Source organism: Dreissena polymorpha, chromosome 6 (assembly GCF_020536995.1).
Source record: "Dreissena polymorpha isolate Duluth1 chromosome 6, UMN_Dpol_1.0, whole genome shotgun sequence".
Lineage (NCBI taxonomy): Eukaryota > Metazoa > Mollusca > Bivalvia > Myida > Dreissenidae > Dreissena > Dreissena polymorpha.
Window position 1 is genome coordinate 65,193,185 of NC_068360.1, and position 20,421 is coordinate 65,213,605.

General features: G+C 32.9%; 1 protein-coding gene across 1 annotated transcript in view; it reads left to right on the top strand.

Annotated features, from left to right (window-relative positions):
- The first annotated feature begins 900 nt into the window (after positions 1-900).
- The window catches only part of LOC127834798 (A disintegrin and metalloproteinase with thrombospondin motifs 1-like), a 44,795-nt gene continuing 25,274 nt past the window's right edge, over positions 901-20,421 (top strand). Inside the window, exons 1-13 of the mRNA XM_052360846.1 lie at positions 901-1,134; positions 7,643-7,700; positions 7,978-8,044; positions 9,473-9,695; positions 11,044-11,191; positions 11,737-11,891; positions 13,239-13,325; positions 14,113-14,222; positions 14,908-15,036; positions 15,278-15,394; positions 17,301-17,380; positions 17,706-17,788; positions 18,372-18,482. Coding sequence (XP_052216806.1) covers positions 1,069-1,134; positions 7,643-7,700; positions 7,978-8,044; positions 9,473-9,695; positions 11,044-11,191; positions 11,737-11,891; positions 13,239-13,325; positions 14,113-14,222; positions 14,908-15,036; positions 15,278-15,394; positions 17,301-17,380; positions 17,706-17,788; positions 18,372-18,482 — 1,434 coding nt within the window. The 5' untranslated portion in view covers positions 901-1,068. The remainder of the gene's footprint in view (positions 1,135-7,642; positions 7,701-7,977; positions 8,045-9,472; positions 9,696-11,043; positions 11,192-11,736; positions 11,892-13,238; positions 13,326-14,112; positions 14,223-14,907; positions 15,037-15,277; positions 15,395-17,300; positions 17,381-17,705; positions 17,789-18,371; positions 18,483-20,421) is intronic.

The window sequence follows — 20,421 nt, forward strand, 5'->3', positions numbered from 1 at the left end:
CAGGTGCAAATACATTTAGCGTAATGGATGCTAATAGTATCTAAAATCATTTTTGGCAAGCATGAGTGGCAACTGGTTTGAATATCATATGTTAAAGATAATACATAATTATAAATTGATATTATATTTTTTGCGCATGATTGCATGTGTGTTTCCTGATTTAAGTGTTCGTTATGAAAACGCATTTTTGGATTTCAACTGAGATTTAAAAGCATTGCTTTAGTTAAGAACGTATATACACAGATTTCTACGCACTTTACGGTATCAATTAATTTGCCTACTCGTGATTATTTTTAATTGCATATTGGCATGGCTTTCCAAACATGAAAAACTTACGCTTAGCAAATAAATCGATCGTATACATGAATTTTTTTAATTATGAAGTTTAGAAGTATTTTAACGAATGTATGTTGACAAAAAATAATACATATAATACAATAAGGTCGTCGTGGTGTAATTGAAATAGTGTTTGCCTAGCGATCAGAAGGTCACGGGTTCAACCCGACTGTGGGGTGTTTTTTAGATCTCACATCCAAGTACGTGTCCTATGCCAATCCAACGGCCTCGATAGCGTTTAAAATAATAAGTACTTTAAATACATTCAAGCTCAAATGAATAGGTTTAAACAAACAATATCATATACAACTAAAGTTTTATTTCACCTGTCGGAAAATTATCTCGTGCATGGTACAGTGTTAAAGTGAGTGTCGCCAAATAGTTCCACAAGTGTTTAAATATTTACAGAAATTTATTCAACAACAATTAATTAATTGCACATTGTAAAACAAACATTTCCTTATTCGTGCAAAAGGGGAATTTTGTTAACGCAACTTTAACTGTACATGTTTGTAAACAAGTCAACTGACAAATAATGTAGATTTGCCGATGTGCATGTAATAAGGAAACTAACCCTTGTAAAACGAAGACAGTTTGTTGGTGGATAATTAAATTGTAAGACACGTGGATAAAGTGTTTATAAATGGCTGGGTATGCTTCAATATTTTTACATTGACAGCTCACATTTCTCACGACAAATTGGTTACTATTACCATTTTAGTTGCTGACAGCATGGGGACTGCACTGAGGTGGCTGATTTTGAATTTATTTTGTATTTGGGAGTCAAGCTTTGGAAACGTAAGTTGACTTTTATTTCATCGCCAATGTAGACAGTATGTAATTTAATATTTTTATAATACATCGTTAATAATATACGATTTTCGTTCAGGGATACTTGTGATTTATGCTTTTAATTTAGTTAATAAAAAAACAGTATTCGATTATAGTAAAGGCTCCATACATGCACCAGAAGCAGACATTACAGTAGTTCATTGCGATTTTAATAGCGGAAATACACACATACATTTTACTTACACGTTCTCGTGTACCGGAAGAAGCATTTGAATACGGAACGTCTTCTTAATAGAGATGCATTAACGCTCTTTGCTAATGATATGCATTGTTAAGCAATAAACATTGCAACCAGAGTACATTTGAGGGTCATAAAATTACGTTTGAGATACATATATTATGTTTTAAAGTATTTACACATATTGATGTTTGTTTAAAAAAAAACAATTTGCACCTTCTTATGCATGCCTTCAAAATATATAAATAAATACGATTTGTTTTTAATGAACTTGCTGTCTAATTATTATCTTAGTTTCATAAATAAAACAATATTTAATTATGTAAATAAATAAATACACTAAATAAAAAGATACATAATTATATCAATCAGTGCATTAATACATACATTAATATAGATTTACCTAGTTTTAAGTATTTCAAATTTGTATAACATATAATTAGGAGACAGGTTACTTAAGTGAGTAAAACACAGGTTAAACTCATTTTAGGTCTATGGCGGACTATTTAATTACTAAATATTCACACAAGTACTTTTTATTGTGTTATAAAAATAACGTTGTGGTCTCAGCGTGTCTGTGAACTAGTCAAGTTTCAAACTGGATTTTCTTGTTTAAAGTCAGTTTTGTGAAACATTTGCGGATATGTATAAATGTTGAATCGCAATTGAAGTAAAACTTTTTTTAAAATAGTTTTTATTCTAATTGTTGGTATGGTTATTTTTCGTCTATGTTCGCATATTGAAAACGTGTGCGGTTTCGTATGTTTTTTGTCGTTACACATTCATTAATGTTCTATCTGCTTTTATTTAAAGTAATGAATCCTTGTAATCAAAACTGCTACTTGAATATCGCTGTGATTGGTACATCTTTAATTAAATAAGCACTTTGACATGCTCTTCTTAAAAGTGGTGTATAAAGATGCAACTTTTGCTTTTATGGCCGTGACTTTGATAATTACTTTGGTAAACTCAATTTTGTTATCTTGCCATATGATAAAGGCTACATCAATACACTTGATATTTGTTAAAATTTTAAAAGAGACGGAAGTTAATTGATATATTTAAGTATGTGTGATTAGTGGTTCTTATTTCATTGAAGTGTGTATTATCCAATATTTGTCTGACGGCATCTTCAAATAAGTAAATACACCTCATACTGTTGTTTGTATTGCTAATAAAGACGTCATTGAAAACATCTTAGCAATTGAATGCTTTTGTGGTATTTATTTAGAAAAGCATAATTCTTGAATCGTAGTCTATTGCTCGTTATCTACCCTTGCACGTTTATTTCTTTAAATGGTGTATGATAACTCAAACTCACATATACCAGTAACATGTATTATAAGCAAAGTCTCTGTTCAATTGAACACATTAGCTTCAATCTAGAAATTTAAATGACATCCGACTTTCTTGGAAAGGCGAAACAAAACACTAAATACACAGCAAACGATCCGTGTATTTTGTTAATCATATTATATATTATAGTTCTGTGCAATACATGCGCCACCGCATTGTTATTTTAGACAGTCTGTTTAAGCACATTTAAAAACAATTGTCCTTTTAAGTGTATGCATATACTTGAGGTAAACGCTAACTCTTTTAAGCAAACACATGCAATGAAGTAAAACATCGCTTTCAAAACTTATAGAACATAAGACGGAAACCACAGATCAGCGTTTGAAAATGATATCGGCATACACCTTTCATGAATAAGAAAATGACACAAGTGTACGCCTACACGTATAATTTAATATTTGTAAAGACTTATACGATCCACCCAGCTGTATAAGTTGATGAAAGCATGATTCATTTCCGACTGAAATAAAATAATCATGGTACATGTATGCAGATTTTTGTGTGCAATGATAAGACATGTCGCTCTATTCATCTTTGTTGGTTAGTCAATAAACAATAATTCTGAGTTTTCGAGCTTAGAAATAACACCATGAGACGTAATGTTTTAAAAAAAACTGATTGTTCATGGACCGATAAATATCGATGATGCTAAATTTATTTTGATTTTAACATTATGTCTGACACATATTTGTGCATTTGAAATACGAATTATATATTTATGATGTGCTCAGTGTTTAAACATTTTTGTCATTCATAATGAGTACTTTTACAACGTTTATTTTGTTAATATGAGTCTCTAGAAAGATTAGCGAATTTCAGTTGTTTACATTTTATCCATAACTGCATTAAGTTGTTTAATATTGGTTAGACCGACAATCATTCGTTGACAGTCGTGAATCATTCTAACAGTATTATAAAATGACATGGAGGTGTAGTAAAGTTTGTATTTACGTGCTTGATATCGACCTGGGGTAGCAATCAACGAAGTTGCACGCACAAAAATGCTTCAAATTTATTTGCGGTAGAATTAATTCAGATAAATCTTTTGAACCACGTCGCCAAACGTGCCGGAGCGAAGCATTTAATAATTGGTAATTGGTTGTAATTTTTGATAGTAATGTCCAATATTAATCGCGTTTAACAGCGCATGCACAAAGCAAACATAATGTGCTAAGAAAATAGAGCGAACTCCTAGCTGGCGAGAGTTTGTGAAGGATATTAATGAAATTAATCATTCGAATTTTCGAAAAGTCAGCTGTCTTATATTCTCTTGAAACATGTGACAAAAACTTATTATTTATAGCCCAAGGCGGTCACTAAGTTTTATTTACGATGCTGCTTCAACGAAGCAGCTCGACACGTTATCATACCGTGAAAACATTCTTCACAATTGCGACCTATGTAAAAGACCGACGCCGATTGAGTTAGCTAAATTTTCTCAATCGGCATACCTCGCTGATCATCATTGATAAAGGTAAAGGCAGCTTGGTTCCCGTACTCTTTCAACTTGATCGAGAGGTTCGGGACAGGAACTAGACACCCAATTTTGTTTTCGTAACCCAAAATTTTCGTACCCATTTTTTTCGTAACCTTTTTTTCGTACCCAAATGTTTTTTCGTACCCAATATTTTTTTTCGATCCCAAATTTGTGTTCGTACCCAAATTGTTTATCTCTAACAATCTATGTACCGGTATTTAGGCTGAATGGGTCAAGTTCCATACGGGTACTACTTCCCCGTACCCCATTTACTTTGAAGTATACTTCACCGTACACCGAAATTTCTATACCCAAAATTTTTAATACGAAAAAAACTTAGGGTACGAAAATTTCGGGCACGAAAAAATTATGCCAAAAAACATCTTGTTCTAAATAAAGCTTTACCATGAACTGTGGATTCTCTAAAAGTCCATGTACACTGCAGCTATGCCAATTCTTAAATTAAAGATGCGGATAAATGACACGGAATACAAATTACACAATGGTGGTGATTTAGATAAACTTAAATTGATTCATTTATATCCATCCTCTTCAAAAGCATCGTCACACCAGTACTGTCAGTACTTTGATTTCAAGCATGTCCCTTGTGCTGTATTACCCTGTCTGGTAAAGGGTGACTAACCTGAAATAAGGGACGTTCATATGGTGACAAGCGTTTATCATTAAGCGTTGTCATAGTATTTGTATATTAAGGTATCACAGGTAAACAAGGAAAACATTTATATCATACAGAATGCATAACAGACACAGAAAACAAGTATGCATACAATTTTTGCCGATAATAAACCATGTCTTTTTTAACATGCTTATACGGCGACCTTACCTCATCTTGTTCCAAAGTGTAAATTAACATCAATGCGTTGACCGTGACACTGAATAATTATAGAACATAAGCATTCTGTATGATAATATATATATATAATTACATCATCGCCAACCAAACGTTAAGCGACTCATAACGTACACGTCTTAAGCAATATTTAAAAATTGATATCGCTCGCTTTTTCTGAACCACTTTGATCCAACATGAGTCATTAGACAACGCTCTAAAGGGAAATTTCTTGAAATGTTTTCCAAATTGAATGCATACATTACGAATTATATTAATAACTAATAATCTAAGTGTTGTATCTCAGAAAATCCGGTAGGGATTAATAAATTGCGTTTGATAAAGAATACGATGAACTTAATACTGGACTAAAATAACCACTTTTTGAAAATTAAACATAAGTGAATTTGTTTCTGATGTTCTGCAATATAATATGAGAATGATAAGTCTGTACTTATTTATGATTCCGTTGTGAGCATTGGTTTAAATTCACTTGTCATATTTTTTCATGACGGTTATGTCTACTCTATTTAAACGGATCGTTGGTTTAGTTGTAAAACATATGAGTCGCTTTGATCTTTTTAATGATTGACATTCAAAAGAAGATTGTGTTCATATCACTAGTTGTTATCGAACGCAGATGAGAAAATGTTTGTACCCTACCTTCATGTTTTACATGCAACCCTATTTCTTGTTTAATTGCTAGTGGTAACATTTATATACACAGCGTTTATGTAAATATTTCTTTGTCAACAGATCGCCAAAAATTTTAGCGTTGAATTGCTCGTGTGTGAACGCAATCGTTTGCTAAACAGTTGAAAGTTTGCTACTTAAGGACTTATACGGTACTTAAGTTTCATGCATATTCATTTTTCCATGAAACACCGTTTTTGCAATGAGTGTATTTTTTTCGAATATACAAAAATTTGAATAGTTTATAAAACAAAATTAAAGCATCATTTGAATGATATGCGTATGTAAGTAAACATATCAACAAAAATAACATACATAAAGATACAATCTGTTAACAATATGAGTTCGTAACCGCAATAGAACTTTTGTGAGCATTGTGTGACAATAGTATCGACCTTTTGTGTGTATGTCAAATATCACTTTCACAAATTTGATGCTTAAATGTAACAATATCCAATGTGCAGCAAAAGGTGCATATGATTAAATGCATATCAAATAAAACCTAAATATACCCGAAGCGTGTTTGTTTCTCTTGACGGATACTGTATACCACTTCAATCAAAATAAAACTTAACATGATATGTATAGTGTATTAGGCAAGTGTCTTTTCGTGCTTAAATGTATGAGAAGATTGAAAAATGAATTCATGGTGGGAAACTTTTAATCACTAGCGTAATCTTGTATTAATTCTACACTTGTAAATATATTGATTTGCTGATATAATAAAAACAATGTGGTAAATCGTTACAAGGAAAACGTTGTATTTTAATTGAATCTTTCATTGTGTAGTAATATTTAAATAATTAGTGATCTCTCACGCCTACGCCACTCGAAATAGTCCTAAAAAATCCAGATAAACGCAGAATAACAAGACACAATATCGCTTTATGCATATATTCAAATACAATCAGCATCTAAATTTTACACATTCAAGCAGACGAAAAAATATTTTGGTTAAATTGACATAATTGTTTTACAAAAGCACCAAAAACAAAAATGGCTGCACTTTTAAGCTTACAAAAAGTGAGCCTCTACGTTATACATGTTGCAGCATTTATACCAGCCAATAGTTTAAGTTTAAGTCTACTTACCTCCCTAAACTCGTATTTTCTCAAACGATTTACTAATTGCCATAAAAAGCCAAAACTCTAAGGATCTTGCTCTTTTCACCAAAGGTTTTATTAGGATAAAAAATCACCATGTAAATATTATTTTCGTCATAGTTTTGTTTGATTGCATGATGAGTTGAAATATTAAAATATATATTTGCTCATCGTCATCATCCCGTGTGAATTTATAACAGTTGGTGTAAGCAGACAACTCTTTTTGGATTGACGGTCGTTAATCAACTAACACATGAACGAGCTATTTATGATCAACACTAAACCTAAACTCTCGTCAATCTTCTAACACGTCTTCTGAAGGCGATGGTCATATTTGAGAATACTCGTGAGCTGCGCACATGTTTCGTCGTCTATGGCAATACAATGGGTACTTGACCATTTTGTATCAAATTCTGTTGACATAGACGACACAGCGTGTTTAACTATGGTCCATTTCGTATAGAGCCTTCATTTTTGCTATAGGCGACTCGACGTGGAAAACATAAGACCTCGTTGGGCCGTAGAGCGTTTTTGAATAGCGAACTACTGTCATCATATAGCAGTCGTAAAGAGTTTTGGTGATGCTTGTTAAGACTTCAAATGAGGATACATTGAAAGTTATAAATGGTCGTCATATTAAAAGCACGTGTGTCAAGTGTCACGCTATATTGCTGTCTGTTATGTTTTATCAGGGACGACACATTCAGCTTAAATTCAATTTTGCGTTTAATGAGGTATTTCCAAATGCTTTTCGAGATATTTGCATTAGACTTATGAATGCTTATATATTGTTTCAGGCTTTACCCTCGGGATTTTATCGTGATTCCTCTCATACCTGTTCATATGGAGAGAAAGGTACGTTAATGCATAACGTTCTTACTAGATCTTCTCACGAACAATTGTTATTGTTTGATATCTTATTTAGACTTAATATGATAATCATATATAGAATGAAATAATGGACAGGTTCTTACCCCAGATTGAAAACAAATAATGAACACGGAATAATTCCACCAATCTAGATCAAATTTAAAAGTGTGTATCGTGAACGTCTGATCGACATGACGCGTTAAATATCTCCGTTTTATTAAATCTTAGATGAATAAGCATGTCCTATTATTTGGAATTACAGCTAAATTGCCGAATCACGAATGCGTCAAGATCATTATGCTGTATGACAAAATCAACACAGAAAACAGGTACCTACCAATAGAGGTTTATTAAAGTTAAATAATATGTTATGGTCATGCTTGATTGAGATATTGCATTGGTCTTTGTTCTTTCCTGTTGTGGAATGCCTTGGTAAGCACTTTAACAATTACTATATATTGTTATGACGTTTGCGATATGTAAACAAATATCAGAATATCTACGTTCAATCGTTAATGGGCATACAGTATCACTGAATAAAATGCTCGTACATATTACTCAAGCAATACATCATTTGAATAAATAAAGTATCATTTCAAAAGTAACGTTTGAAGTTCCTTGCTGATTCTGAATTCTGATTTATACAAAAACATACAATATGAGTTGACAGGTAAATCTGAATTGATTTAATAACATATACATACTTATGTACTTGTATTTACAGAAAATATTTTGGTCTTGAATATTTATGAATTTAGGACTGATTGCTATAAACCTATGAGTATGTTTGATATCATGTTAACGATTAAAGAATAATAGAACACGTAAAAAAATATTGTTAATGTACACAATAACAAAAAAAAACACCAAGCCCCATGGCCTTTTTTCATTTTTTAAATACTTTAAATACTGCTTTAATTTTATTATCTTAACGTTTGAATGATCGCACCAATTTAGTGGAACTGACATATGCGGATTATGTACCTATATACTCTGTAATAATTGCCTCTTAATTTGAATGTGACAAAGTGTTTTTTGATTTTGCTTAACGAAGAATAAAGTATCCGCCTGTATTTATATAAGTGACTTTATTCCTAGCCTGATTGCTATTTGCTATTTAGTGTATTCACTTCATTCTAATATTTCTATTAAGTTACATTTCAGTTTTATTGTCATGAAATATATATTTTACTTAAAATTAATGAAGGGGTGAATCACCCAACAATGGTATATACAATTATTAATTCCTTTAAAGTTTTATTTTCATCATTTATTTAAAAAAGCACGACTTACCCGGTAAGTATTGATTAGTTGTGAAAACAATTCAAATACTGTGTATATACGATACATGTTTGTATTGTTGGAAACATAGTCTAATTATTTTTTATGTTTTTTTCTCATTACGTCCATTTTATAACTATTTATTTAAACGTTGCTTTCATGATTTCATATGATTTTGATATGACTGAAATAACCCTTCAGTCGGTGGTATAATGCATACAAGAAAACAAACTGTCCCTTTTATTTCGCAAAGATTCTATTTATTTAGTTAAGTTGAAAGTCGATTCTGCCATGAGTGATATAAAGACATAACGGTATTAAACGAACGATCACACCTGTTTTCCGAATATTGTTTATTTGTACATACATTATTTTTATAGACACATGTCACACGTGCAAGCTTATTTCAGTGGTGATCTAGTTAATGTCTAAGGGTTATTTCTGCATGCATGTTATATAACGCTTACTATTTTCAGCTCATCACTGTCGGAGGTTAATGTTCAAATTGGAGAAGAATCTTTGACGTATCTCATGAGCGACCTACATTATCCAATAAAAGCCAGCACCCGTGTGACCGCGTGGATGCAGGACACGATCATCCCAGCCACACCTATCAGTCACGTGACAGATTGCGTAATCGTCGGGCACCTGGAGAATAATGTCTATGACAGGATTCATATTTCTTTATGCGATAAATTGGTAAGATTTGCTACTGGTGGAACGAAATAGCTATACGTTAAAGTAACATAATTTCGCACAATATTTCGTAATATAAAATTAACCCATACAAAATCAGTGTTCCTTAAAGCAAAAGCCAAAAAGTTATCGCTAGATGTGGCATGGTAACATAGATTTATCGAGTCAAAAATCTCGTTATTTTTTGTGTCACAATATAATTATTGCTTTTTAATTTCCCGCAATATCTATTCATACGATACATGAACACAAACTTGGTACATGAACATATATTAAATATAATATAATCTTGCAAAAAGAGCCTTTAGTATTTGTTAACTCTTGTTAAATCTCTGATTGACCACATCTAGCGTTGAAATTGTGGCCATTGCTAAAAGGAGCATTGACTGTTTAATGTGTTAACTTTTTTTTCGAAATAATGTACGAAATTTTCGTAGGTTTTGAGTGTTAAAAGTAATTCGTGTAATATTTAATTTCCTGGAAATGCCCAGGTGAAATAATAAAAAATTAACAGGGAAGGTACAATCATGCTTGACCGCGATACAAAGTTTAAACACTAAACACTTGATTACATTTCAAGCATTATGTAGCTTCTTTTTATATAGCGTGCATAAGGCATGATCAAATATTAGTTGTGTAAGGCATACCGAATGACATGGCACATCCTTTTACAAACAACTCTTACTACTTGAATATAATCACCTTTTGTATTGCAACAGTAAATTTGATTCTAATCGTGACATTTATTCGACCCTCATAAAAGTTGCAATTGTGCAAAGTTGCGGTGGGGTGGTGTATGTCTTAAGTGAAACATTAAACATCATGCGGCGAAAATGAAATTTTACCATTGGGATGATCCGCGTACACAATTCTAGAGCAGTTAAGTCAAATTTTACGTTCGTAATAATGAAATCGAATACATCTGTATAATATAATATTTGATTTGCAAACATATATTTTGAGTGTCCATATAATATTTTAAACAGGTCATACTTATTTTCTTAACAACAACAAACATTTATTTACAGCTTCTTTGTTCGTGTGTTTAGCCTGCACAGTAAAAGGGACATTGTCCGTTTAAGAAAAGTTCACTGCCCAAAATTGTCATCTAGACATATGCCCAGTATCATACTATTAAAGTCAGATTTGTATAAGTAGAACAATGTTCACGAAAAGTATCCATAATGTCTAACTAAATCAAAATGATTTTAATAATGATGGCAAATATTTTTTTGAAACATTTCGTGTCGTTACATGTATGTTTTGCTCCTGTTTGATGTAGGGTATGATGTAGCATGTAGGGTATAGAATGCTTATGCTGCAAATATCAAAATAAGTGTGCTGCTTTCAGATCGGATGGTTTGAATACGGCAACTGGTCTTACACAATACACAATTGTCCAGTTCTGCCGGCACTTGACAAACATGCAGCGCATATGGAAATCTTAGTATCTAAGACAGAAAGGCAGTTTACGGCAAGAGAGGTCGACGGGCTGCAGGGTATAGCTACTTTTATAACGCATTTAATTCGTTGTTTTTGTTGCGTCGACATTGTACCTTCTAATGGGCGACCATTAACGTATTTAGGTGTTGGTCCTTTAGAATATCAATAGTAGTTTACAAAGAATGATGGTATATGTTTTCATTTTATGCGGAATTATAAACATTACTGTGAAGAGAAAATAGAATTCTTAACAACATCGCAAAGAATGCAACACAGGAAACATCATCTGGGGAGAAATTTTTGTTTGTATCCACTACTTTTTTAACATAACATCAACTATGAACATAAACTGATAACAAATTTATTCAATTGTGTGCCAATTGTACGCAAATTATATGCACAGCAATCCCCCCTTCCCAAAACTAAACGGGTGCATGTATGAATTCGTACGAATATTTTACTGAGAAAGCTTAAAATCTAAAAACACGACAGTGATACAAAACGAATCATTTGTATTTATGTGAGGATACATCATGTATCTTCTCTATCATATGAACACGAACAAATGATCATATCGTGTTTTTATTTTGTTTTAATTAAGACCGTTCCCATATTCGAGCGCGACGGGAGACAACACAAAACCTAACAATCGAGACTGTTCTTATTCTGGATGAGTTATATATTGCCAGAATGGCCAAGGCAGGGTACAGCTCAAATGCACAACTAACGAACCTTATGCAATTGAAATGGTCAGGAGTAAGTATAACTATTTTTTCATTGCACTTATTTCCAATATATCATGTAAGTTACTCGTATACAAACTTTATGCATATACGTGCCGCAACTTTAGATTATTTGGCATTAGTATTAAAATAAGCTTGATTAAACTCGATGAAACACCAGGTAAGAAATCCTGCTTGGTTTTTATATGCAATATGTTTGCAATTGTCTTAAACATGTAGGCAATAACACTATAAAATGCTATTCGAATATGCTCATCGCATTTGAACTGTAAGGAAATGGGTCATGTTTGAAGCCGTAAACGAGTCCACATATTTATTTAGTTGTAATTACTACATACATTGAAAGAAGAAGTGTGTCCTCCTAAAGGGTCATAAACAAGTTGTATTATACAGTTTTATGTCATAGTATACCATTTACTGTCTCTTTAACACGCAGAAAATCATTTATATTTTAATATAATACAGACACTGAACACTTGTCGATTTATATGACCTCTTTAAAGTATGTATGTGTTAATAAGTTACATTGAATGATATGTATAACAACTAAATACTTATGGATCTTCACATATGTAATGTGTATCGGTCCCTAGTTAAACGCTCTAAAGAAAACAGAATGTTATCATGTTTCCTTAAAGCCAACGATGGGCATTTAATTCCACAGTTTTTAGGGGACTTTGTTTTAAACTTGTTTTTAAGTTTTCCTGATCGACTAATGAATGCAGGGTTAATTTCTTACATATTTGTCGACGCAAACAATCGAATTGCACTACTTAGCGTTTTTTCCTTTTATAACAGACAGTATTTTTTTAATTACGACCTGACTGCGGTAGTAAAATGTTAATATATTTTGTGTTTAATTTACATTTTTACTTAACAAAGCACTTGCTGATGAATGTTATTAATAAACTACAACATGTTGCTTCTTTAATATAATAGCATAACTAAGATATTTATAAATACATATTGTTTATCAGTGTAGCAATAAGATTCAACAATGAGATCTATTGGTACGTAGTGGTTATTTTATTCCCACACAAACCATTTTCAGTTACGGTTAAAAATGCATCGATTAATTAGCAGTAGGCTTTGTAAGAGACACATAATGTCCAATATTGACAATAATAAGTTTAATTATGTAGGCCCTTTAAAATTATTACTTCATACTTATCTGTGGGTTTGTTGATTACTTGTATTGTGCAGGTCCTTTGCTAATGCTTAACCATTTTTTGTTAAATATATTTGATAACGATTACTTAAATTAAGTAGGTCATTTTATAACGGCAATTTGAGTAGGTGTGTTGATAATGATTAGTTAAATTTTAAAGATTATTGGATATTTATTACTTTTATTATGTAGGTCCAAGCCGAATGGGGGAAGGCAAATGTGCTGGGGTATAAGGTAGTTCTAGAGATCAAAGAAATCGTCTTCTGGAGAAAAAACCCGGTATTTATTATATGTTAATCGTCAGAATGAGGGTACGAAGCGAAATGTAGCCGCGCTTTAGTATATAGTTACTAAATACTACGTTGCCATGCATATTTGATGAGCTTTTTGAGTGTTATATACGTAAAATTGATTGCATAGGACTTAGTGACACGATTATTGTTTCCATTTTCTATCTAGTTGTTAATAGATGATAAAAAGGGGATACGTTTGAATTTCGGTTTATGATCGATTTCTATTGCTCACTAAAACACACGAGTGGCGTAGCCATTCGTGAAAATATACTTCAACTAAAACGACGAGCATAACAAATAAACAAACAATAAACTTTCACAGCACATCTGTTTATTGAGACGTCATCAAGTGTAATGACGTCATAACATTTTTGTTTCATTTTTTTTAAACAAGTGTCCTAATGTGTGCGTCATTGTAAGTATGTATAGCGTTTTGGACGTGTTTCATGCATGCATAGTCTTTAAAAGGAACGTGCATTTTTTGATTGACACAAATTTAGGTTTTCTACTGCATTTGTAAATATAACATATAATATTTTCACTGAAATTGATAGTTCCTTCCCCAAAAGTATTATATTTTACACAGTTTTACCGTAAACCGCAAAACAGAAATGTATCTAAACTAGATATATGCATTATATGTGTCGTTACTAATTTAATATCTAACTCTTGAAACCTTACCAGTTTGCATTAGAGAATGCTTAATATAACTATGTTTGTTCCATTGTTTACGGCGCTGTATCAAGCGGTTACTTGTATCTTGTCGTTTTTAGGCTTGGTACATCCCAAGTAAAACACTAGGAGACACACTGATTAGTGTATGCAGCGGCACAAATTCTAACAACCTATATATGGAGTATGACCATATACATGTGTACACTGGGTATGTGAAAATGTTATTATTTTATTTGACGGTAATGCGTTATATTGAAAACACATGTTATATTGAAAACACTACCATGAATTCGTTTTATTACCAATAGATCTACCTTTATTCAAATCGAACCTGCAGACGAAATAAGTCACTAATGATTATCGTGTATATTATCGTTTGAAGCGTTCACAAACCTTGGGAAAACAAAGTTGTCGATGCAAAAATATAAGGTAACTTGTCGTAATAAACAATGTTGTCGAATTAAATATTTTATAGCTTATCCATTCATAATGTTGTTTCAATATGAAAATTCCCTGAAGAGAAAACTCTTTAGGTTTATTTTTATTAGTGTGCATTTTGTAACATGTAGGTTACATTCACATGCTTGATAAAAGTGATATGAAACAAGAAAAAGCGGGTACGTTACGCGAGTCTTTTAATAATACCGGCGACTGCTTCACAACATTTTTTAAACAACAGTCGACAATTACATTTTTTATACAGAACGACTTCAAATGCTCATCTTTTGCAATTATTATTGTGAATGATAAAATGTGATTTCTATAATTAAAAAACGTGCTATTCGTTTGTATATGTAAATTACAGCTTTTTTCATATGTATTTAATCGTGCATCAATCAACGCACACATACATATACCTATCGCGTATTATCATGGTCTGTCTATACTCGTAGCATCACGGGCACAGATGTGGCAGGAAAGGCGTACCAAGGCAAAATATGCAGCGATGTTTATAAATGTGCAGTTTCTACGGACACTGGTGTGACAGAATACGTCACTTCCGCCCACGAACTTGGTCACTGGTATGATTATGAAAAGTATTTGGTATCTGGGTAAACTACCTTAATTTAATAGATGGCATAGCTGTTTGGAAATATTCTTTATTAAAACTAACCTAACTGAAACACAATGAAAAAGATATTCTCATAAAGTTGTTCGTCATAATGTGAATTTGAATGGGTATCGAATCGGTTCGTGGAGTATTTATCAGTGTCCGTGATAGCTCGGTGTTTTGTTTTATACATATGCCTTTCTCTACTACAGTATGAACATGTATCACGACGGTGACGTAGGGTGCCCATACCCCAACGATGGCATCATGGGTAGCAAGACTTCCGGTTGGAGCACGTGCAGTGTCAACAGCATGAAGGCACTTCTGCGGTAGGTTTCTGTATTCACATATGTGTTTTACGTCAGGGCTAAATTGAAAAAAAAGAATACCTTTAAATGATTGAAGCACCTTCCGATTCATATGCATTAGACCAGCCCGTGTCGAGTTATAATAATTGTGCGCGCGTAGTGTGCGTTGCCACTATTATATAGAATACTAATTATTTTATCGAATTAAAGTACATTCAATGGAAACGTATGCTTTTTCTTTTTTTTAATTGAATAAAGGACAAACACATTACTCAATTTATTTTACGGCTATACATATATCATAGTTATACCATTGTTATTAAATATAATTATACTTATTCAGCTAGTTTGTGACGGAATTTCATACTTTTATTATGTGTATTGTGATATCAACACAATTGAAGCCTAAATACCTTTTTCTAGAACGCCCACGCAAAGAGCTTTTCGACTATGGATAGGTATCTTATACGGTGTTCCGTTAGTGTCACTCGTTGTTTCGGATTGTCGACACCTTAATCATAATGGCGAAAACGAGAGCAGTTATATTTGGGAGCAAAATTATGATGCAGGAACATGAAGCAAGGTTGAGAGTTCACAATTCTTGATCGCTATGATAAGATAGCGATATCGTATCGTAATCCTGTGTATTTGCCATCTGGCTCCGCATTCTCGACCTTGCTTTTTCAAAGCACTGAAATACAAGAACATGATGCGGTAACTTTATATTAGTATCACGATCTCGCACCGTATTCTCGAAATCTTGCGTGGTGATTTCGCAATCTCGCTTCGTAATATCGCAACATGATTTGCATCGTAATCTTGTAACATCGCAACGAGATTTCGCACTAACGACGTTTGATTTACAAAGACAGATGAGCGAAAATACCATGCCATGTCAATAAATTAGGTCGCGAGATTACGATAATACCAATAAGAGGCGAAACAGACAAAACGATGACGATGATACCCTATTTTGGTGATTTATACTAAGCATGTGTCGAGAATACAAGACCACGATATTGACGTCGCAATTGAGCATTTCGTTTGCATATGCGCAGACAAGTCAGTTCAGTATAAGTTATATTTAGCAAATGTTATTGTTGCGTACATGTCACAATATCTCTACTTTAAACCATTGTTAAGCTTTCATTACTATTTAATATGAGCGTTTGGCATCCAAAATGGTCTCGTTCACATGTTGACATCTAACGGGTAAAGTATTAAAATCTATTTGTATTTAATTACTTAAATGTCACGGCAACAATTAGACGCATTTGTTAGTTCCAGTTAAAATTATGTAGATATGTATATGTCGGTCTGTCTTATTGTCCCGTGTTCGAATCTCGGTCAGTGCACATTTTCATAAAACTTTATATCTTGCATTTCTAATAATTTTATTAAAAAAAATTATGTCTCTTTTCCAAAACTATGAAACTCTGTACATAGTCAATTAAATATTATTTTGCCGTTACTGTCAAGTGTTGTACGCATAACTCGGGGTGTATGCTGTAACTCTTAGTCCACGCTTGTAACTGTCAGTACCTAAACGTGCGGTACGCGTTGTATGCAACAACATGTAGACTTTTCAACAAGTGCAAACAGGCCACAACAAACAAGTAAGACATTTCACCCTACAACAAGGGACAATTCTGGTCTGTTTAAATTACATATTTTTCAATTAGATTTCATTTTGCGAAGTATACACTTGTATTCACGTTTGGAACAACGACTTGCCATAACCGAACAACGTGATCTGTGTTAAAATAATATAGCCATAAAGTGATAAACGTTTATTTCGTATTAAAAATTGCTTACCCCCTTTGTAAATGATATCCTTTTTAACAACTGCATCATAAAAGTATAGCCTCTGTTTTAAACAATGCTCTATTAATTTCATAAAAGTGAAAGTATTTATTTTACTATTCAGGAATACTGCTCAATCTGGCTGTCTTACTACAACAAATGTTGCATCCCCCCTCGCAATGGAACTGTCAGAGATATGGCCAGGTTAGACTGTAGAAATAATCGCCCTTTCTATGCTATGCAAGGGGTTTGCGCATTATGCGGAGATATTAACAATGATTATTTATAAAGAGTGGTTGATAATATGCGTATTAGTTAATAGAAAATTGGGCATAATGGTCTTATTAAAAGAATCTGTGCTTCATTTGCATTAGATTAATGCATGTTTACTTTATGCTAGCATATTGAAGCTGTATAATTTGCAGCAAATGCAATTTAATTTTCAATGTACAAACCAAAGGAGTGAGCACTATTACAAGCATTTATTTATTACAACAAATTTAATTTCTTTTCCGTACTGGTGTTTTAGGGATGATATACACTGACAACGAGATATGCGAATTTAAGCACGGCCCCGGATACAGATTCAGGAAATTTCCATTAGCAACTTTGGTACGATCTGCTTTTAATTTAACAACCTTGACCGAGTTTATTAAATTGTTAACACTTGATCAACCGTAATTGAAATACACATAAGGACATGCAAGAACGGATATCAGAAGATAATCGAAAACAAAAAAAGCATGGATAAATAGCAGTGCAACATTAATTTATTATATTAGACAAAGTTGGATGCTATATAAATGCTCTCTATATCACAACGCTGATGTGTTTTCATACTTAACATGGCCGACTGTTGTTGTGTTGTTGTTTTTTTAACAAACCATGCATATTCTATATATCGGTGATGCGCTGAAAGATATTATCGCATTGAAGCTAATTTAATTGTTGAAATAGTGTATTGTTGGTATATACAATGCGGCATGTGTACCATTTAAAGATAAAAACAAAATGAAAATAAAGTGATTACTAAACGATGATTGATAGTGTATTATTTACCGCCCAATTCTTATGCTCTTGATTTTGTCTCCAGTGTTGATTGGCAAAATGACTTTCGTAATAAAGAATGCATGCATCAAATACTAGTGTGTTAAGCTCCATGTACACATATTTTACATGTTTTACTTCGTTACAGGGCTCGTGTTACTTGCATTCGTGTATCAATATGAATGTCAATTCCACGGACTACGGCATCATGTTTAACTACCTAACCCCCACTGATGGTAGCTACTGTGGTCCTGAAATGGTAAGATATTTATCTTAAACTTGAATAATAAAAATACGATGTTTTCGGAGTAGCTTTTGAAAGTGAGTGTTGACCTAGATAATTGCAAGCAAATCGACCTCAAATATAATAAAGTTTACGGAAATTCGAACTTTCAAAAATTATTTAATATATAACAATAACTGTTGTGGTAAATGTTCTCATATTGTTAAAAAAAAACAGTTAACATTTTTTAAATAAATGTAGTAAACCTTTATTCTAAGATTTAAAATATTTCCCAAAATGTGTGTCGGTACAGTCATAATCAGCTTACTTTAGTCATTCACAGAAATAAACAACTGTCCTTTTTTGCCTACACAAACATCACTTTCAATGCTACACTTCTCGGGTGGGGAAGTAAATTACTTTTGATCTGTATTCCCTTGTGCTATTTGTGCATATAACTCGTTTTATGTTTTATTTAGTACGTGAAAAAAATAACTCAAACACGGCATACATATCTGCTATTTTTAAATAAATAGGCAACCATATCATAATAGTGTTTTATCCAGGCCGTTTTAGCGTGGCGCAGCGCCATGCCCCCTTTTTTTAGCGCCACGCTGCCCCTTTTAAAGCCAATCAGCGCCGCGCTGCCGTTTTCAAAGGCCGCCGCCCTGCCCTTTCATGAGCATCCGCTTTTTTCCGCCGTGCGCGACCTTATTGATAACATCTTGATTGCCTCTTAACCAAGCTTCTAAGCGGACTATTATCAGCGAAGATTCGCGCGTTTGTGAATTCGTCATGCGTGAACAACCATGTGTCAATATCAATCGATAATTTCAGTGGCTTTTCTACACTCATCGGTCCGTAATGTGTATTCCTCCACGATACAATCCTGCACAGTTACTTTGGAGACTTGATGAAAACCTCGATGTTATTCACGTGGAAATTGTGCATTTCATGCATAATTCAGTTATATCAAAACATTTTTTAAGCGTAACTAAATTATAAAAAAACACCAGTTGTATCTGTATCGTTATCGTCTCTAAGATAATAAATTATTGAAAGTTTTCTGTTACGTATACTAATTAAACAAAATGCGAATCGCGTATTAGCGGACAAATTATACGATTTTAAATTGCTATGCGCACCTGTCGCTTACATCATTTTAACAAGATGGCGGACTACACATTAAAAAATAAATTGTGACTCGGCAAAAATAGCAAATTACGATTGAATTAACGATGGAATTCATTCATTTAGAAAGGGATTGATAAAATGCCTCTGATAATCGACAATGCATACAAAGTTTTAGATACCAACAACATATTTATGAGTAATCTTATCAGTGAATGTATGTCACGTACTCGAGTGTTTGTAAATTGTTAGTGTTCAGTTCACTCGCAAAGTTAAAACATCTGACAAGATAATCGTTGGAAAATGGGATAAGACAAACATGGTTTCATTTATATGTTATATGTAAAATCAGATTCGTATGCATATATTTTCTTATTTTGTTTGTTGTGCTGTACAGTTTACTGAAACAGCATGGAAGTTAAATGGCCATTGCAAAGTAAATATATTAATATTAATTCAAGTAAGTTAAATGCATCAATAACCATTAAATCATGTGCTTGTTTATATATTTATGTTTTTTCCGACAACTGCGTCTGATGCGATTACATGTTTCTCCCAAAACCAGGTATTCATGGAACGTTTTGTCCCTTTTTGCCTAAACTGCGCGTTAAAATGCCCTTTTTGAAATTAATGCGCCATGCCCCATTTACCCTCCTGGATAAAACACTGAATATGATATATATATTATATATTTTCTATTATCATCGTTAAGTTATTAACTTGTGTCAAAATTGTACATTTTGTAACTGACTTCCCTAACAGCTTCTCGTCAGAAGGTGTCGTAGCGTTGGCATCAAACCTTTATGAATAAAATGGTTGGGATAAGAACACAGCCAAAATATGA